General features: G+C 39.3%; 2 protein-coding genes across 3 annotated transcripts; one reads left to right on the top strand and one right to left on the bottom strand.

Annotated features, from left to right (window-relative positions):
* Positions 1–507: 507 nt before the first annotated feature.
* Positions 508–8,712, bottom strand: LOC115971848 (ATP-dependent RNA helicase DEAH13). Of its 2 annotated transcripts, XR_004087353.1 has the most exons (13): positions 8,462–8,712; positions 8,294–8,370; positions 8,092–8,149; positions 7,933–8,004; positions 7,795–7,844; positions 7,629–7,689; positions 7,080–7,478; positions 6,064–6,309; positions 5,729–5,959; positions 5,098–5,211; positions 3,764–4,999; positions 1,289–3,200; positions 508–740 (listed from the first exon to the last, which is right to left on the bottom strand). XR_004087353.1 is itself a non-coding variant. In XM_031091925.1 (12 exons), exons 2-12 carry the CDS (start codon positions 8,347–8,349, stop codon positions 1,728–1,730), a joined length of 3,996 nt encoding a protein of 1,331 aa, XP_030947785.1. In that variant the 5' UTR covers positions 8,350–8,370; positions 8,462–8,712; the 3' UTR covers positions 985–1,727. The 2 variants fall into 2 exon arrangements, 1 of the variants encoding a protein (XP_030947785.1); XM_031091925.1 differs by lacking the exon at positions 508–740 and having other exon boundaries at positions 985–3,200.
* A 3,350-nt stretch (positions 8,713–12,062) lies between these two features.
* LOC115970476 lies at positions 12,063–12,920 on the top strand. Its single transcript, XM_031090105.1, has one exon. It carries the CDS (start codon positions 12,063–12,065, stop codon positions 12,918–12,920), a length of 858 nt encoding a protein of 285 aa, XP_030945965.1.
* The last annotated feature ends 2,859 nt before the right edge of the window (positions 12,921–15,779 follow it).

Here is a 15,779-nt window from a genome sequence, read left to right as displayed (position 1 = left end):
GTCTTACTGCACTCTTTGGTACTATTTATAAGTCTCACGATACTATTTCAACTAACTTTTACCATTATTTACAATACTTTTAACAAAAAAATTTCAGTTTCAATAAAATAAGCGAATCCCAAAAGTACCTTAAGGGTCTGTTTGGATAGAACTTATTTTGCTGAAACTGAAAACTGAAAACTGAAAACACTGTAGCAAAATAATTTTTAAATGTGTGAATAGTGCTGTGGGATCATGAAGTTGTAAAGTGCAAAAAGCCAGGCGGCAAGAATGCAGTTTAATGAATCAAAAGTTGTAAAGTGCAAAAAGCCAGGCGGCAAGAATGCAGTTTAAGAATCAAACAGATATAACAAAATTATAGTAGTATGGTGCTAACAAAATATATACACTCATAGCAAGAAAAGGTCATCAGTAAAAACATAAACAAGTTTTACTAAAACTCGCTTTTCAGAGAATCTAGAGATAAAACAGGACACTTTAGTGTGTTTTAGCCTTTTAGGTCTTCACCACTTGTCCTAGCACAAAAAGAAACCATTTCAAGATGTCAAAAGCTGGTGTAATTTTAATTTTTAACCAGCACTTACAAAAACTCTTCTATCGGCAGTGACTTTATTTCAAGAAATGTCTGTTCGAGTTCATATGCAAAGGTTGTCCATGTCAACCCTTCAAATTCTAGTCAAATTATCATATGGTCATGCAATTCAACATTAGAAGCGAGGGGAAGAAGACGACACCTCACCCTAAAGAATCATACATGAAAAGCACACATCAGCTGACAAACAAAACCGACCAAAGAATGCATCAATGTATGATCATCAAAGAACAGTATAACGCTTAGATGAGCCCAAAGCAAAGAATGTAACAAATACAATGTTGTAGGCTTAAGTCAAGATAACAGGTTTTAGAATTAAATAATAATAATAATAATAATTTGAGGCCCCAATTAAATAACATATAATAAAATTACTATAAAGTTCATCATAATAGCAAAAAGAATAATATACTTCATAAAAAGTTAGTATTTGTCACTTTAACAAAACAACTCAATTACATGTTAAAGAGACCCCCCCCCCCCTTTTTTTTTTTTTTTTCTATTAAGTAATAATGAATTTCGTTAAAGAATGTGCAAGAAGGGGCACAACCTAGTAAATGGGACGTATACAAGGGTAGACCCCTACTAAATTCAAAAGATCTAAAATTCTAAGTTGAGGAAGCAGCCTGCATCCATTGTCAAGACCTTAAAAACAAGGACTTTAATAATTAATATATCTATAGACATCACTTTTACCTCAAAAAGTGTGTGCATTCTTATCTCTCTCTCCAAACGCACCAAATCAAACAAAGAGTGATTGCCTTCCATACTTCGCTGTCATGTTTGCCAAATTGTCCCTTCCAATATGCCAATAAGTTGACCACCATCTTCCGTGTTACCCATTTAACCCCAAATTAGCATTACACCAAGCTCCACATATCACGAGGAATATCACACTGAAGTAGTAAATGATCCACATACCCCGTCTATTTTTAACTTCTTTAAATTAAAAGATGAGGAGCTTATAAGATTATCTGACTGCACTAATATCATATGGTATAATGAAGTTTTAGTCCAATGTACAGAGCTTCTATCCTTTTCCCAATTCAGACCTCACTTGAGCTCCTTCAGATACACCAAGAGCTACAACAATAAATAATGATAGTATTCCCTGTCCAGTTTCCACCCAGGAAGATTACTTCTTTCTTTTAACTCTTCTACTTTTGGGAAAGCGTTCTTCAGGCTCTAAAAGAACTTCAGTGTGCATTTCTGACCAAAGCACTTCGAAATGATTGTGGAAACTCTCCTGAAACCAGTCCAGAATTTCTGAATGCAATTCCATAGGATTCTCTATCCAAGCCTCTCTTAACATAGCATAGCTATCAATTAATTTGGTCTTTAACTTGTTTAAAAGATTTCCTACCCTTTTTTGACCTGATGCCTCTGGCCTCAAAATGCAACTAGGAGGGGCTGCCATAAACTTACGAACAGATCTTATGCATGGTAATACTTTGCCTTCAAGCAATGCATAAGCAAACACCGCAACTCGTTGCACATTATCTGTGATCGGCAAACTATGCAAGGGAAGTTCCCATAAATGAGGCCCAAAAGTAGGAATGACGTAACAGAATACTTTGTCAGTATGCGGCTCATAGTAAGGCTTGGGATCTGTAAGGGCCTGGGAGAAGGTACACAAAGACCGAGCATGTTTAACAAGCCACTCTGATTTTACACTAGTCACACCATGCATGTATGGTCGTTTTGTCTGTATCAATTCACTGTAAACCAAGAACTCAGGGGCCGAACTAGAAACAGATGACCAATGATGCAGGAAGACAGTTTCTTTTACCATACAAGATTGATACCGAACAGCATGTGCCTTTTGGTCCCCTTCAGACGGTCTTGAAACTCCTCGGATGCGTTTGGCAACCCTATCCGCCCATCCAGCACAGATAGCTTGGCCTAAGAGCTCTTCCTCATTCAGTAAGAGAGGGGGTTTATTGAAGGAAACCCTCCAAGCATGCTCTATGGCCTCTGGAGTTCCATGAATCCATGAGAAATCCTGCTCGGTGCCACAAAGGCTTTTTTCAAAGACTAGTTGAAGTAGCTGCCTTCGCAGATTGGACATTTCCTCCATGCTTTTCAGGTGTAATGCATTGTCATTGCAGAATTCCACTGGGCTTCCAGAAAGCTCAAAACACTGCAAAGCACGTGCTATGGTCAGAGCATCACTGCTAGGGTTGGAAAATTTTGCACGCGACACTTTTGCAATTTCTTTCAGTTTCTTTCTCCTCAATTTTTCTTGCTTGTCAATGACTTTCTCACTATCTAGGGTACCGGACTTCTCATCCTGCTCTATGTCATCTTTATTAGTGTGTCTTCCTTCAAGCTCCATGACAAATGGATTTGACAAACTCAAAGCTGCAGCTGCTGCAACTGCATATCCTAGAACCAGATTTGCACGAGCATAACTTTTCACCATCCTCATAGTTTGAATAACAGTAAGGAGCATCCTGGAGTGGCGTGGACTCATGGGAAAACGAGCCATGGCCTTCCCTAAGGGTGTCAATTTTCCATTTTTATCAAGTGCTTCAAGAGCCTTCAAGCAATGCTCTGCTTCAACCAATGCTTTGGTATTGGGAGGAGTTGGAAACGGAAAGTTTTGAACCTGGCATAAAAGAAAGAGATAAACATATCAAAATAAGCAATTTTTCAAATTTAAAAGAGCAAAATATAAGGTAGATCAGGCGGTTGATAATTTCCAAACCACCTGAAGTTCCACAAATCATATCTTCATTTGGTGAAAATATCAACTAAGAAGGCTTAGATATGAACAAAACAACTGGTGGCTACTGCCTATGGACAAAACAGCAGCAGTCCAAAACCATGAATAAAATGTTGGGCAAGAGAAAAGTCAACAACTCAACAAATTTCCAAGACCCAGTTCTAACCAGATAATACAAATCAGTCATGTCATTAATGATTTTCTAACAGTTGAGGAAAAGCATAGGAAGAATAAAAACCCCACCCCAAATATGTTTAAGCAAATAATCAGGTTGACATTTGACACTGGGGATTCCACCAGTAAGCCTACTTTTGCCCAGCAAAATCAAAACTCAACACATGTTATCTACCCAAATGTGTACTATATAGAAAGTCATGCCATCCAAGATTTCAGGAAAAAAGAAAAGAAAAAAAGAGAAGGTAGATCAAGAACCAACAAACACATACCTTATCAATACTCATGGATTTCATAAGAAGGACGACACCATCAACAGGCATTTTAGATATCTGAGCAAGAGAAAAGTCAGGAAGTGTATTGGTAAAAACTGCAGAAGAGTAGAGACGGTAACAGTGGCCAGGCCCAGTTCTTCCAGCTCTTCCTGCACGTTGAGCAGCAGATGCCTTGCTTATCCACTGTATATCATATGTTTCCATGCCATTGGCGGTATTGTAGATCTTCACTTTTTCTCTTCCAGTATCAACCACATATTTTACACCAGGGATGGTTATAGAGGTTTCAGCCACATTTGTGGCAACAACAACAAGCCTCTCTCCTTCCTTGACATCTTTAAAAACACGAAGCTGGTCTGCGGCAGACAGCTTGGCATAAAGAGGCAGAACACTCAATGCACCAGCACAGAAACCATTGTCTCCTCCCTTTTTCTTCCCTGTGCTAGTGGATTGGTCTAAGCATCCTTCTGGACTAACAGGAAGAGCCTGTTTGCCATCAGAAACAGAGTTTAATGCAGTTTTTCCAGCCAAAGATTCAAAAGCAGCCTTTAGCGAAGCAAGGCTTGCATCCTCCCCTAAAATGTCTACGAGACTATGATCACCCTCTTGAATTGTCTGATGTGATGCTTCCCCATCATCAACATCAAATTCCAGTTCACTCTCAGTTTCCGAATCATATGAATCATCAAAATGATCCTCATCTATATCACACTCATCTTCCTCATAAGAGCTAAACCTGTCAGAATACTGGTGAACTGAATTTCCATCAACTTCAAATGCTTCACTAATATCCTTCATATTTATGTCCTCAACAAAATTTATGTCAGAGACTGCAGTGCCATCATTTTCTGCATCCCCCCTCAAATTTTTCATAATCAGCTTCTTTGAAGCTTTACGTAGCTCCTGACACAAGTGATTGACTTCCCGCTGGCCAGTAACGAATACAAGTATGCCCCCCTGTGGCAACCTCTTGTGAATTGCCAAGACCTTTTTATATGCTTGGCCAATATAATCCACAATCTCTGTTCTCTTTGAGAAGTGTATAGTTACTGGAAACTGTCTAGCGGGAACTTCTATAACAGGTGGAGGATCATGAAATATTCTTCTCCCAGAAATAAAGTCTTCCACTCGCAAGGTGGCACTCATCAGCACAAGTTTTAATGGATAAATCATATTTTCCGGACTTACATTTTGCCCTGAATGGACAATCTGTTGCTGCTTCTCATATTCATGCTGTCATAAAGCACAGGATTTTATAATAAGGAAATAAGATAGAAGAGCCAAGTTTTGATTTTTACATTTACTAATAATAAATACTTATCAAGGTTTACCTGACGGATTCTAATTATACGTGAAAGCATTCCAATTAGAATGTCTGTGTTCAAGCTTCTCTCATGAGCCTCATCGAGAATTATGACAGAATAACGCTTCAACAAAAAATCATTCTGCAGCAAAAAGGGTTTTCTTTTTAACCACATTGGAAAGAAGGTAACTCATTTAACTGAAGTGCACTTGATGTAAAACACACAGGCAAGGGTGGCATGCTAACAGATGGCAAAGCATAATCAATTAAGGTGAAATAGTGAAAGCAACAGATATTGGAGTTTGGTCCTCAGCCCATAGAACAACTATCAATATCTCATGCACAAAGCTGAAAAGCAGGAAAATTCTACAATTCTCTAAAAAATCCTACCCATACTTTTTTTTTTTTGAGAAGATAATCCTAACCATACTTAAAGTAATAAATTAACAAAATTTAGGATTTAAACAACCAAACTCCATCAAAATAAATACGCAATTAGTAGCATTGATTAAAATTTTACCAATTTATCAGTTATCACTATTGTGAATGCAAATTCTTCTCATGAAAAGAAAAACACATTAATGTCATGCATAAGTATTGTCAAAATTGATCACTTTTATGCATAGTCGTTCACATCATAACTAGTCAGGAAAGCAAACCTGAACTTCTCGTAGTAAAATTCCATCTGTCATGAACTTGATCGAGCAACTGTCTCCAATCTTCTTGTCATACCTAACTTGAAACCCAACCTCTTTACCTAGATGGAGACCAAGCTCATATGCCACTCGCTTGGCTGTGGCAAGGACAGCAACACGACGTGGTTGAGTAACTCCAATAATACCGCTTTTACCACCCAACTGGCTTGAACCAAAGCCAGCTTCATAAAGAAACTGAACAATGCCAACAAAAAATGCAGCATTAAGATTGTCACTCAAGGGGAAATATAACTTTAAATTCAGGTGGCAAATCTAACTAAGCATCAAGCAGAACCCACCTGCGGAACTTGAGTAGTTTTACCACACCCAGTCTCTCCACATATGATAACAGAGGCATGATCATTTATAGCTTCCATTATCTCCTGCTCCATCATGACTATTGGAAGATCCTTCCTAGTGTTCTGAACCTCACTGGGCCTAGAAACGTGCACTACAGTTGGGGCAATTTGAGGTCTCTGCACAGGAAAACCTTGTAGATTGATTGTACTTCTGTAGCTGGCCTTTTGGCTCTCATCTTCCTTATCCTATCACATGTCAAATGCCCAATCTTCTTTTAGTAAATAATAAACATATATAAAAATTAACAAACAGATATCATGTCAGTTCTTATTATTCTGTTATACATAAAATTATATATTAAGGAAGGGGGCTTTTTAAGGTGATGACGTGATGTGCAAGAGTTATAAATGAAATTATAATTTCATGTGAAAGATACATAATGCTGAAAGCATAGCATCTTGATTGAATTCTGGTATACAACAGCCGTAAAATGCAACCAAAACAAATTGTATCTGCAGAGTTTGATTTATTAAAAAAAATAAAAATTTAAACTTCCATTCAAATTATCATCTTAAACCATCCTAAGATTATACAAATTCTTTTTGAAGACTCTTTTAGTTTCTCTTATTCTTCCATTTAGAACTGGCCAAGTGGGCTGGGAGATAAAGCATTACAATACGCACTCAGTTTGGTGCATGTGCAAACAAAGACAAATACTTTTGATACATCGATAATTGGGGGTGTGGGGGGATTTAAACCCCGGATGTCTCCGTTGGAAACACTAAAAGGTGCCAACCAGTGAGCTACAAGGCTCTTGGCAACAAAGTCACTGATACTAAATATCAAGCTTTTTGTATATACTTTAAATTTTCCAATGTTTAACAATCCACAATTTTATGACCATGAGTTCAATTCATGATATCTAAATGTCATGTATAAATCTTAACCCTTTACTCGTATATCAATTCTTTAACATTATATATTTAACCAATTATAATCTGAGTATGAAGCATACCATTAACCTAGAGCTTTCACTGCCATCATCTATGCATGAACTGGGCAAAGAATCTAGATTTCCGTCTTTTTGCATAGAATTGTTGTTGTCTTTGTTAAAAACTTCTTCAGCTTGTAAGCCAACAATGGATCCACTATTTTCATTGCCATAAACTGGCCCTTGAGATGATTCCAAAGAAAAAGATGCATTCTTTAGGGCTTCTCTTTCTACTATCATTGGTTGCAATGAGTCATCCTCACTGAAATCCTGCCCTGATGAAATTTCATCTATCTCGGGTCCAGTTCCAACAGCATCATCATCATCACCCTTCCTCTTGAACGGCTGGCTGCTGTCTGGAACTTCTAATCCAGCGTTAGAAAATTGTACAGCCCTCCTACGTTTTTCCTTCATGGTTTCAGGCTACATAAACATGATACTATCATGTCAATACAATCCCACAAGACTTCACCATAACATTAAAAATATCAGCATTTTTCACACTTTCAGCCCAAACATTCAATTACAAAGCACCATAACATTAAAAAACATCATTGATTTAATGATACGAACCTGACCAATATCTTGTACAGACTGCAAAAGAGGAAATGCATTCTCCGGAAGCTTGTACTTCCTGAAAGTAAAGATTTTAAATCATACATAAAATTCCACGAGCTTCTCGTATAGAAAACAAAATTAAACTAGAAAACAATCAATTGAGGAAATCATAACAACATACTCTAAGGTCTCGATGCTTTTTGACAGCAGAAGTGTTTTCTCCTTCTCCTCCTACACAAAACAAAATCTAAAGTCAATTTAAATCTACCATACACAAGAACCAAAACAAAAGTCACAATTGAAAAAATCATGCAAGCACCTCCAACTTCCTTAGCTTTCTCTTCTGAGAGTTGCTCAGCTTCGGTTTCTTATCCACTACAACCTTTTCGCGCTGTACAAACCAATTGCAAACTTTCAAAAAATTCAAAACAAAATCTAAACAAAAAAAAAATAAAACTAATCAGTTCAATGTGTATACCTTTTTATTCTTTCTCTTATCCGGCAAGATTAATGCATTGCTATCACAACCTTCCAAACTATCAAATGGAATCACAAAGATTATAAAATTCATTATACATACAAGAATTGTTTCTGTTTCCAAATATCAAACTAAGCTAAAATAGCTTAAGAGTAATCAGTATTTTCTTCAATTCATTGAACATTCAAAAATTTAAACTTACCTCCATGAACGTTTTCCACTATTCGATTCTGGGAAATTTTCAACAGACACCTCCATAGGTGCTCCTCTTTGAATAACCTTCAACAGAAGAAGAAATAAAAAAGCGTGTAAGCATTGTAATGAATTCTAATTTTCATGAAAACAAAGTCCAAAAGAATACAAATTTTACCTTTCTCTCTAGTCTCTGCTCTCCGCCTCTCTCTAGTCTCCAGTCTCCACTGTTCGCTCAACAGACAACAGCTCAAGGCTCAAGCAAGGCAGCCTCAGCCTCAGCCTCTCTCTGATTCTCTGCTCTCCGCCTCTCTCAAGTCTCAACTGCTCACCTCACCGTATCAGGTTCTGAGGTTCAGGAATCAGGTATAAAATTATAAATATTTGGGCTTTTATTTGTTAAGAACTTAAGATAACTTTGTTTATTTGGGCCCTCCCTGGCTATCAGTTTATCATTATGGCTGCCCGGACCCTCCCTGGACTGGACGTTAAGTTTGGGCCTTCAAGTTTTTTTTTTTTTTTGGACTTATTAATAAGTCTTGTGTCAGTGTTATGGCTGTGCTTAAATTTTTTTTATGCTTGTGCTTAATTTTTTTTTTTTTTAATTTATATATGTTGAGATTACTAAAAACTTGTTATTGTTCAGTGAAACTACAACAATACTTTTTATATAAATCAGGTTTTATTTCTCATTCGCTCTACACTTGAAAGTTATTTTTTATTTTAGTCTTTATAAATATATTGTTTGATTAAAAATGTCTATTATAAAATATGCATCTGGATATGAAAAACTTAAAAAAAGAAAAAAAAAATTAATTAAGTCTCAAAAAGGATCAATGGATAAATTTGTTATTAGTAGTAAACAAAATATAACACAAAATTTAGATGAAAATATTACAAATGAGTAAGAAATTCACCAAAATAATTTAGAAGAAAATGATGTTCAATTTTGCAATACAACAAATCTTGATAATGAATTTCAAAATAATTTAGAAGAAAATGAAAATAATGATGAAAAATATAATATAAAAATATTAAATAAACATTAATTTAATTAATATATAAGTATAAAAAATGTCTCATTTTTAGTTCTCGTCTTAGGCCCCAAAATGTCTAGAGCCGCCCTTGTTTCCCTCTTATCCTCTCTCTGCCTCAACCCACGTCATACCGTACTCCATAGCTGACCACCAAGCTTTCCTTCTAAACCTCCATGGCCGAAATTTTTCAAACTCATCACCTCCAACCACGCACCATTGTCGAAACCCAGCCAAAATCAAATCATGACCACCACCACGGCCAAAACCCAGCCAAAATCAAATCGCAACAAAAACCCAGAAGCCCACTAAATCAAAAATCAAATCACACCCACCGAAATCAAAAATCAAATCACACCCACCGAAATCAAAGCACAACACCTACAAAACAACCAAAATCACAAAATGAAAACACTGAAAGTGAACCCACCGTTAAAAAAACATATATTGGTTTTGTTATTATATTTTAGAAGAAGAATCATCTTATTGAACTAATTTTAAATCCAAATTAATCAAACACATACCACAAGCAAGAATGATAGACTGAAAGCAAAGCAAAAAAAATGATATTTTCCAGAAAAGTGTTTTCAAAAAATAGAAAGGGTAAGCAAAATATAAAAACTATTTGCTTCATAATCTCAAATAAATAAATAAATAACCAAAAATCACACACCATAATCCGATGAAACCTCGTGGACCACAATTTCACCTAAGAGGATCGTCTGAGTTAAGTGGAAGAGATTTTCATAGTCTTTGACTCGACAGTACAATCTTCGATTTCCTTTCTTGACGTGGCTCTCGCTCGCTCCTCTCCTGTCAGCTTAGGCGACGTATAAAGAGAAATAAAAGGAAGAAGAACAAAGCACCGCGTAAAAAAGAAGAAAAGAAAAATAGTGAGAGAAGAAAAACGGATTGAGATCAGATGCATTATCATAGGTATTTTTTTTTACATTTTTTTTTTTTTTTTTTTTTTTTTTTTTTTTACTTTTTAACTCTCCTTTAATATATTTTATTTAATGGTTAAGATTGAAAGTTGTTTTTTCAACTTTTAATTTCAACCATTAATTACAATTGCATCAGGTTACTGTACCTGAATCTAAAAAAGACAAAGAGACCTACACATACACATACACATACATAAGTACGCATAAACACATATATATACACATAAACATACATAAATATAAGCACGCATAAACACATACACATACATATACACATACATAAGCACACATACACACATACACATACACATACAAATACACATAAACATACATACACATATGATGGTGTCTAAAAAAAGCCAACTCCTTACTCGTCCATGGATGTCGTCCATACAAAAGGTACGTCGTCCTAAGTTTACAAGGCAGACTACACTACTGTCGTCTAGAGAGACCTCTGGACGACGTGTGCTAACTAGTGTACTATCTCTCGTCCAGGAAGCACTTAGGACGAGGGCAAGGCAGTTTTGACACATAGATAACCGCTATAGCGGTTATCAAATTGTACGCTCCGGACTCCGTAAAATAGGGGGAGGTTATCCAACGGATAACCGCTCCCTAAACCTATAAAAGGAGATGAATCTCTGACAAGAAAAGGGAGAGTATTTCTTCTTTACAGGCAATATTTTTCTATTAAGAGGAGAGTTGCTAACTTCATCATTGGAGGAGTTTTGACCGGCCAACCCTAGTCTCCTCTGATCTTCTATTTCTTATCTTTCAGGCCCTCAACATCATCGTGATCCATGCTGTTCAACTAACTGATTCCTTGATCGCTATCAGTTGGTGCCGTCTGTGGGAAGATTATTCTTCTCTTTGACAAAAAGTTGATGGTACGGACTAGATCGAGGGCTACCAGCCCAGGCCGTCAGGGAAGCAGAGATGCTTCCAGCAACCCTCACCGCGACCGCCAATCTGCACCGGTTATGCAGACCTCATCTGTTCAAAACGTACAATCCATGGCGGCCGCAGTGGCGGAGTTGACTCGCCAAAACCAAGAATTAAGAATGGAGATTAATCTAAGGAGGCAGACGCGTGAAGAACGTGAGGGTGGAGGACAAACGCAGAGTCGTGATGACAGAGAGAACACTGAGATTGGAAGTCAGTTAAGAGGTACCACTTCACGAGCGGTGCCACACTTGAAGGAAGAGATGGACTAGATGAGAAGAGTCATGGAGGAAATGAAAGAGAATATGAGAAGGACAAATCCTATAGAAGACCTGGTCCACCGAACTGATTCCCCCTTTACGGCTTCCATCAATGGTCACCCTCTACCATCGAAGTTTAAGATGCCTTCTCTGGATTCGTACGACGGAACACTAGACCCGTTCGATCACATTGCTACCTTCAAGACCACCATGCATCTCCAAGGGGTTCCCGACGAAATAATGTGCAGAGCATTCCCTACTACCCTCAAGGGCCCAGCACGAGTTTGGTTCAGCAAAATACCCCCGAATTCGGTGAGTTCTTTTGAAGAGTTGAGCAAGCTGTTTGTTAACAACTTCATAGGAGGACAAAGATATAAGCGTTCCTCGTCCAGCCTATTGACCATAGAGCAGGGAGAGAACGAGAGTTTACGGTCGTTCATCACCCGTTTCAACAGAGAAGCCCTGAGTGTGGACGAAGCAGATGACAAGCTCTTGTTGGCGGCTTTCCATAATGGGGTGAATTCGGATCTATTCATTCACAAACTCTATGAAAAAGAGCCCAGTCTATGGCAGAACTTGTCCATTCGGCACAAAATTTTATGAATGCAGAAGACGCAATCATTGCTAAGAAGAGGAAGAGGTCTGAGAAAGTAGACGCAAATCCCGGTTGCCACCTAGAGCAGGGCCCTCGTCCAAAGAAGGGACGGACGGAAGACAGGAAAGACCGAGACTTTAAGAAGCCAGGCTCTTCAGCACGGAACCAGCAGTATACCTCTTTGAACGTCCCACTTAAGCAGGTCCTAATGCAGATCAAGGATGATCATTCCTTGAAGTGGCCGGAGAAAATGAGGGGAGATCCCAGTAAACGCAACCGGAACAAGTATTGTCGCTTCCACATGGATCATGGTCACGATACGGACGAGTGTTTCGATTTAAAGCAGCAAATCGAAAATCTCATAAGGCAAGGGAAGCTGAAGAATTTCCTTGGACGAGATAACAGGGACGAGAAAATGAAAGGAAAAATGGAAGAATCATCACGGCCATCACTCGGAGAAATAAGAGTCATTATAGGGGGAAGTTCGACAGGCCAGTCATCCAAGTCCAAGAAAGCATACTTGAAGGTAGTGCAGAGTGTCCAGCTTTCTGGACGATCACCGAGAGCAAGGACCACGGACGAAGCAGCGATCACCTTCACAGACAAAGACGCTGAGAGAATTCATCACCCCCATGATGATGTTCTCGTCATCACTTTACTAATTGCTGACTACACAACTAGAAGGGTGCTTGTAGACAACAGAAGCTCGGCAGACATTTTGTATTATCCAGCTTTTCAACAAATGAGGCTAGGACGAGACCGGCTCCGTCCAGTGAACTCCCCCCTAGTAGGTTTTGGTGGCATGAAGGTACAACCCATGGGTACTATTTCCTTATCAGTGGTAGTGGGGACATACCCATGACAAGTCACCAAGGATGTGAACTTCCTTGTGGTAAATTGTCCGTCCTCCTATAACGCCATAATTGGACGACCAACCTTAAATAGTTGGAAGGCCGTTACCTCTACTTACCACCTATCAATTAAGTTTCCAACAGAACACGGAGTAGGACAGGTGCAAGGGGATCAACTGGCAGCAAGAGAGTGTTACTTGGCCATGTTGGCTATGGACGAGCAAATTCAAGCCATGAATATTGAAGAAAGGAGAATGGTAGCAGAGCCTACCGAAGCATTAGAAGACATTTCCCTAGACGAAGAGAACCCTGAGAAGTGTACCAGGGTTGGAGCAGATCTAGAAGAGAAGATTAAGGAGGACCTCGTCCACTTTTTGAAGAAAAATGTTGATGTGTTCACATGGCGTCATGAGGACATGCCGGGTATAGACCCTAGTGTCATTACCCACCGTCTGAATGTATGCCCTTCCTCCAAGCCAGTGCGGCAAAAGAAGAGGGTGTTTGCCCTTGAGAGAAATGATGCTATCAAAGACGAAGTTCAAAAACTGATGGGGGCGAGGTTTATCTGGGAAGTGTACTACCCAGATTGGTTGGCAAATGTTGTAATGGTCAAGAAGGCAAATGGTAAGTGGAGAATGTGCGTGGATTTTACTGACTTGAACAAGGCTTGCCCGAAAGATAGTTATCCACTGCCACGCATTGATCAATTGGTGGATTCAACTGCGGGCCACAAGTTGCTTAGTTTCATGGACGCTTTTTTAGGATACAATCAAATAAGGATGGACGAGGCAGATCAGGAGAAAACATCCTTTGTCACTAGTCAAGGCTTATTCTGTTATAAGATGATGTTGTTCGGCTTAAAGAATGTAGGGGCCACATATCAGAGATTGGTCAATCACATGTTTCGACAGCAGATTGGGCGGAATGTGGAAGTCTATGTAGACGACATGCTGGTAAAGAGCCAGGACGAAGGAAGGCATCTAGACGACCTGCAGGAGACATTTGACACGCTGAGACAGTATCACATGAAGCTGAATCCTAATAAATGTGCTTTCGGAGTATCATCAGGGAAATTCCTAGGCTTTATGGTCTCCCACAGGGGAATTGAAGCGAATCCTGATAAAATTCAAGCAATACTGGACATGAAGCCTCCGCAAAATACAAAGGAGATCCAATCTCTTACTAGACGAGTCGCTGCACTCAACAGGTTTGTCTCTAAAGCCACTGACAAATGTTTGCCATTTTTTAAAGTTCTTAGAAAAGCATTCGAATGGACCGACGAGTGTCAGAGAGCTTTTGAGGATCTGAAGGCATACCTTACCAAGTCTCCATTGTTGAGTCCGTCAGTAGTGGGAGAGGAATTATACTTATATTTGGCGGTAACCCCGTATGCCGTAAGTTCAGCACTGATAAGAGAAGAAGGTAAAGTGCAAAGACCCGTGTACTATACGAGTAAGGCATTGAGGGGAGCGGAAGGACGATATCCACAGATGGAGAAGTTAGCATTCGTATTGATCACCGCTTCCAAGAAGCTAAGGCACTATTTCCAGGCCCATGTCATTAATGTCATGACGGATCATCCACTCAAGAAGGCGATGAACAGACTGGAAGCGGCTGGACGATTGATTCAGTGGGCCGTCGAGCTCAGTGAATTTGACATCAGATATCAACCAAGGCATGCCATAAAAGCTCAAGTATTAGCAGATTTCATTGCGAAATTTACCCCAAGTCATGATGAAATAGAAGGCAATGACAGATGGGTTGTCCATGTGGATGGATCATCCACAAAATATGTAGGTGGAATTGGTGTGGTTTTACAATCCCCAGAAGGAGACAAATTGAGGCACAAGATTCGTCTACAGGACCAAGCAACTAATAATGAAGTCGAGTATGAAGCCCTTCTCAAAGGGCTAGAGTTGGCTAAGTCTGTGGAAGCCAAGTCTATACTCGTCCTAGGAGATTCTCAGTTGGTCATGGGGCAAGTAAATGGAATGTACGAAGCAAAGGAGGAACGGATGAGGAGATACCTTAGTAGGGTGATGCGCCTAATGAAGAGATTTGAAAAAGCTGAATTCGTTCAAATTCCAAGGGAGGAAAACGTGGAAGCTGATACTATAGCGAAAGAAGCCTCAGCAAACGAATCTGTGGACGAATCTGATGAAATTCAGTACATGCCAAGCATAGATATTCCGGAAGTGCAACAGGTGGAAAATAGAGGAAACTGGATGACCTCGATTATATCATACCTGAAAGACGGACAGCTACCAGAAGGGAAAGACGAAGCAAGGAAGCTGAGGGTGAGATCGGCTAGATATGTACTTCTGAACGAAGTGTTATACAAGAGGGGCTTTTCTCAACCTTATCTTAGGTGCTTGGCTCCGGACGAAGCAAACTACGTACTGAGGGAAGTTCATGAAGGAGCATGTGGTAATCACTCCGGAGCCAGGTCCCTTGTCCACAAGGTCGTCCGTGCAGGGTATTACTGGCCAAATATGCAAGCAGATGCTAAAGCGTATGTCAAGGTCTGCGACCAATGTCAACGATTTAGCAACGTCCCCAGACAACCATCAGAGTACCTCACCCCGATGATGGCACCGTGGCCCTTTGCACAATGGGGACTAGATATTTTGGGTCCCTTTCCTCAAGGCATAAGGCAGATGAAATTTCTAGTTGTGGGCATCGATTACTTCACAAAATGGGTGGCAGCTGAATCGCTGGCGACGATCACGCAACAAAATGTTAAACATTTCGTGTGGAAGAACATTGTATGCAGATACGGAGTGCCCAAGGTATTGGTATCTAATAACGGACGACAGTTTGACAACGCACTCTTTAGGGACTTCTGCGCACACTTTGGAATACAGAATCAT

The sequence above is a fragment of the Quercus lobata genome, chromosome 12, assembly GCF_001633185.2.
Source record: "Quercus lobata isolate SW786 chromosome 12, ValleyOak3.0 Primary Assembly, whole genome shotgun sequence".
In the NCBI taxonomy this organism is placed as follows: Eukaryota; Viridiplantae; Streptophyta; class Magnoliopsida; order Fagales; family Fagaceae; genus Quercus; species Quercus lobata.
This window is presented reverse-complemented; position numbering and strand designations above follow the sequence as displayed.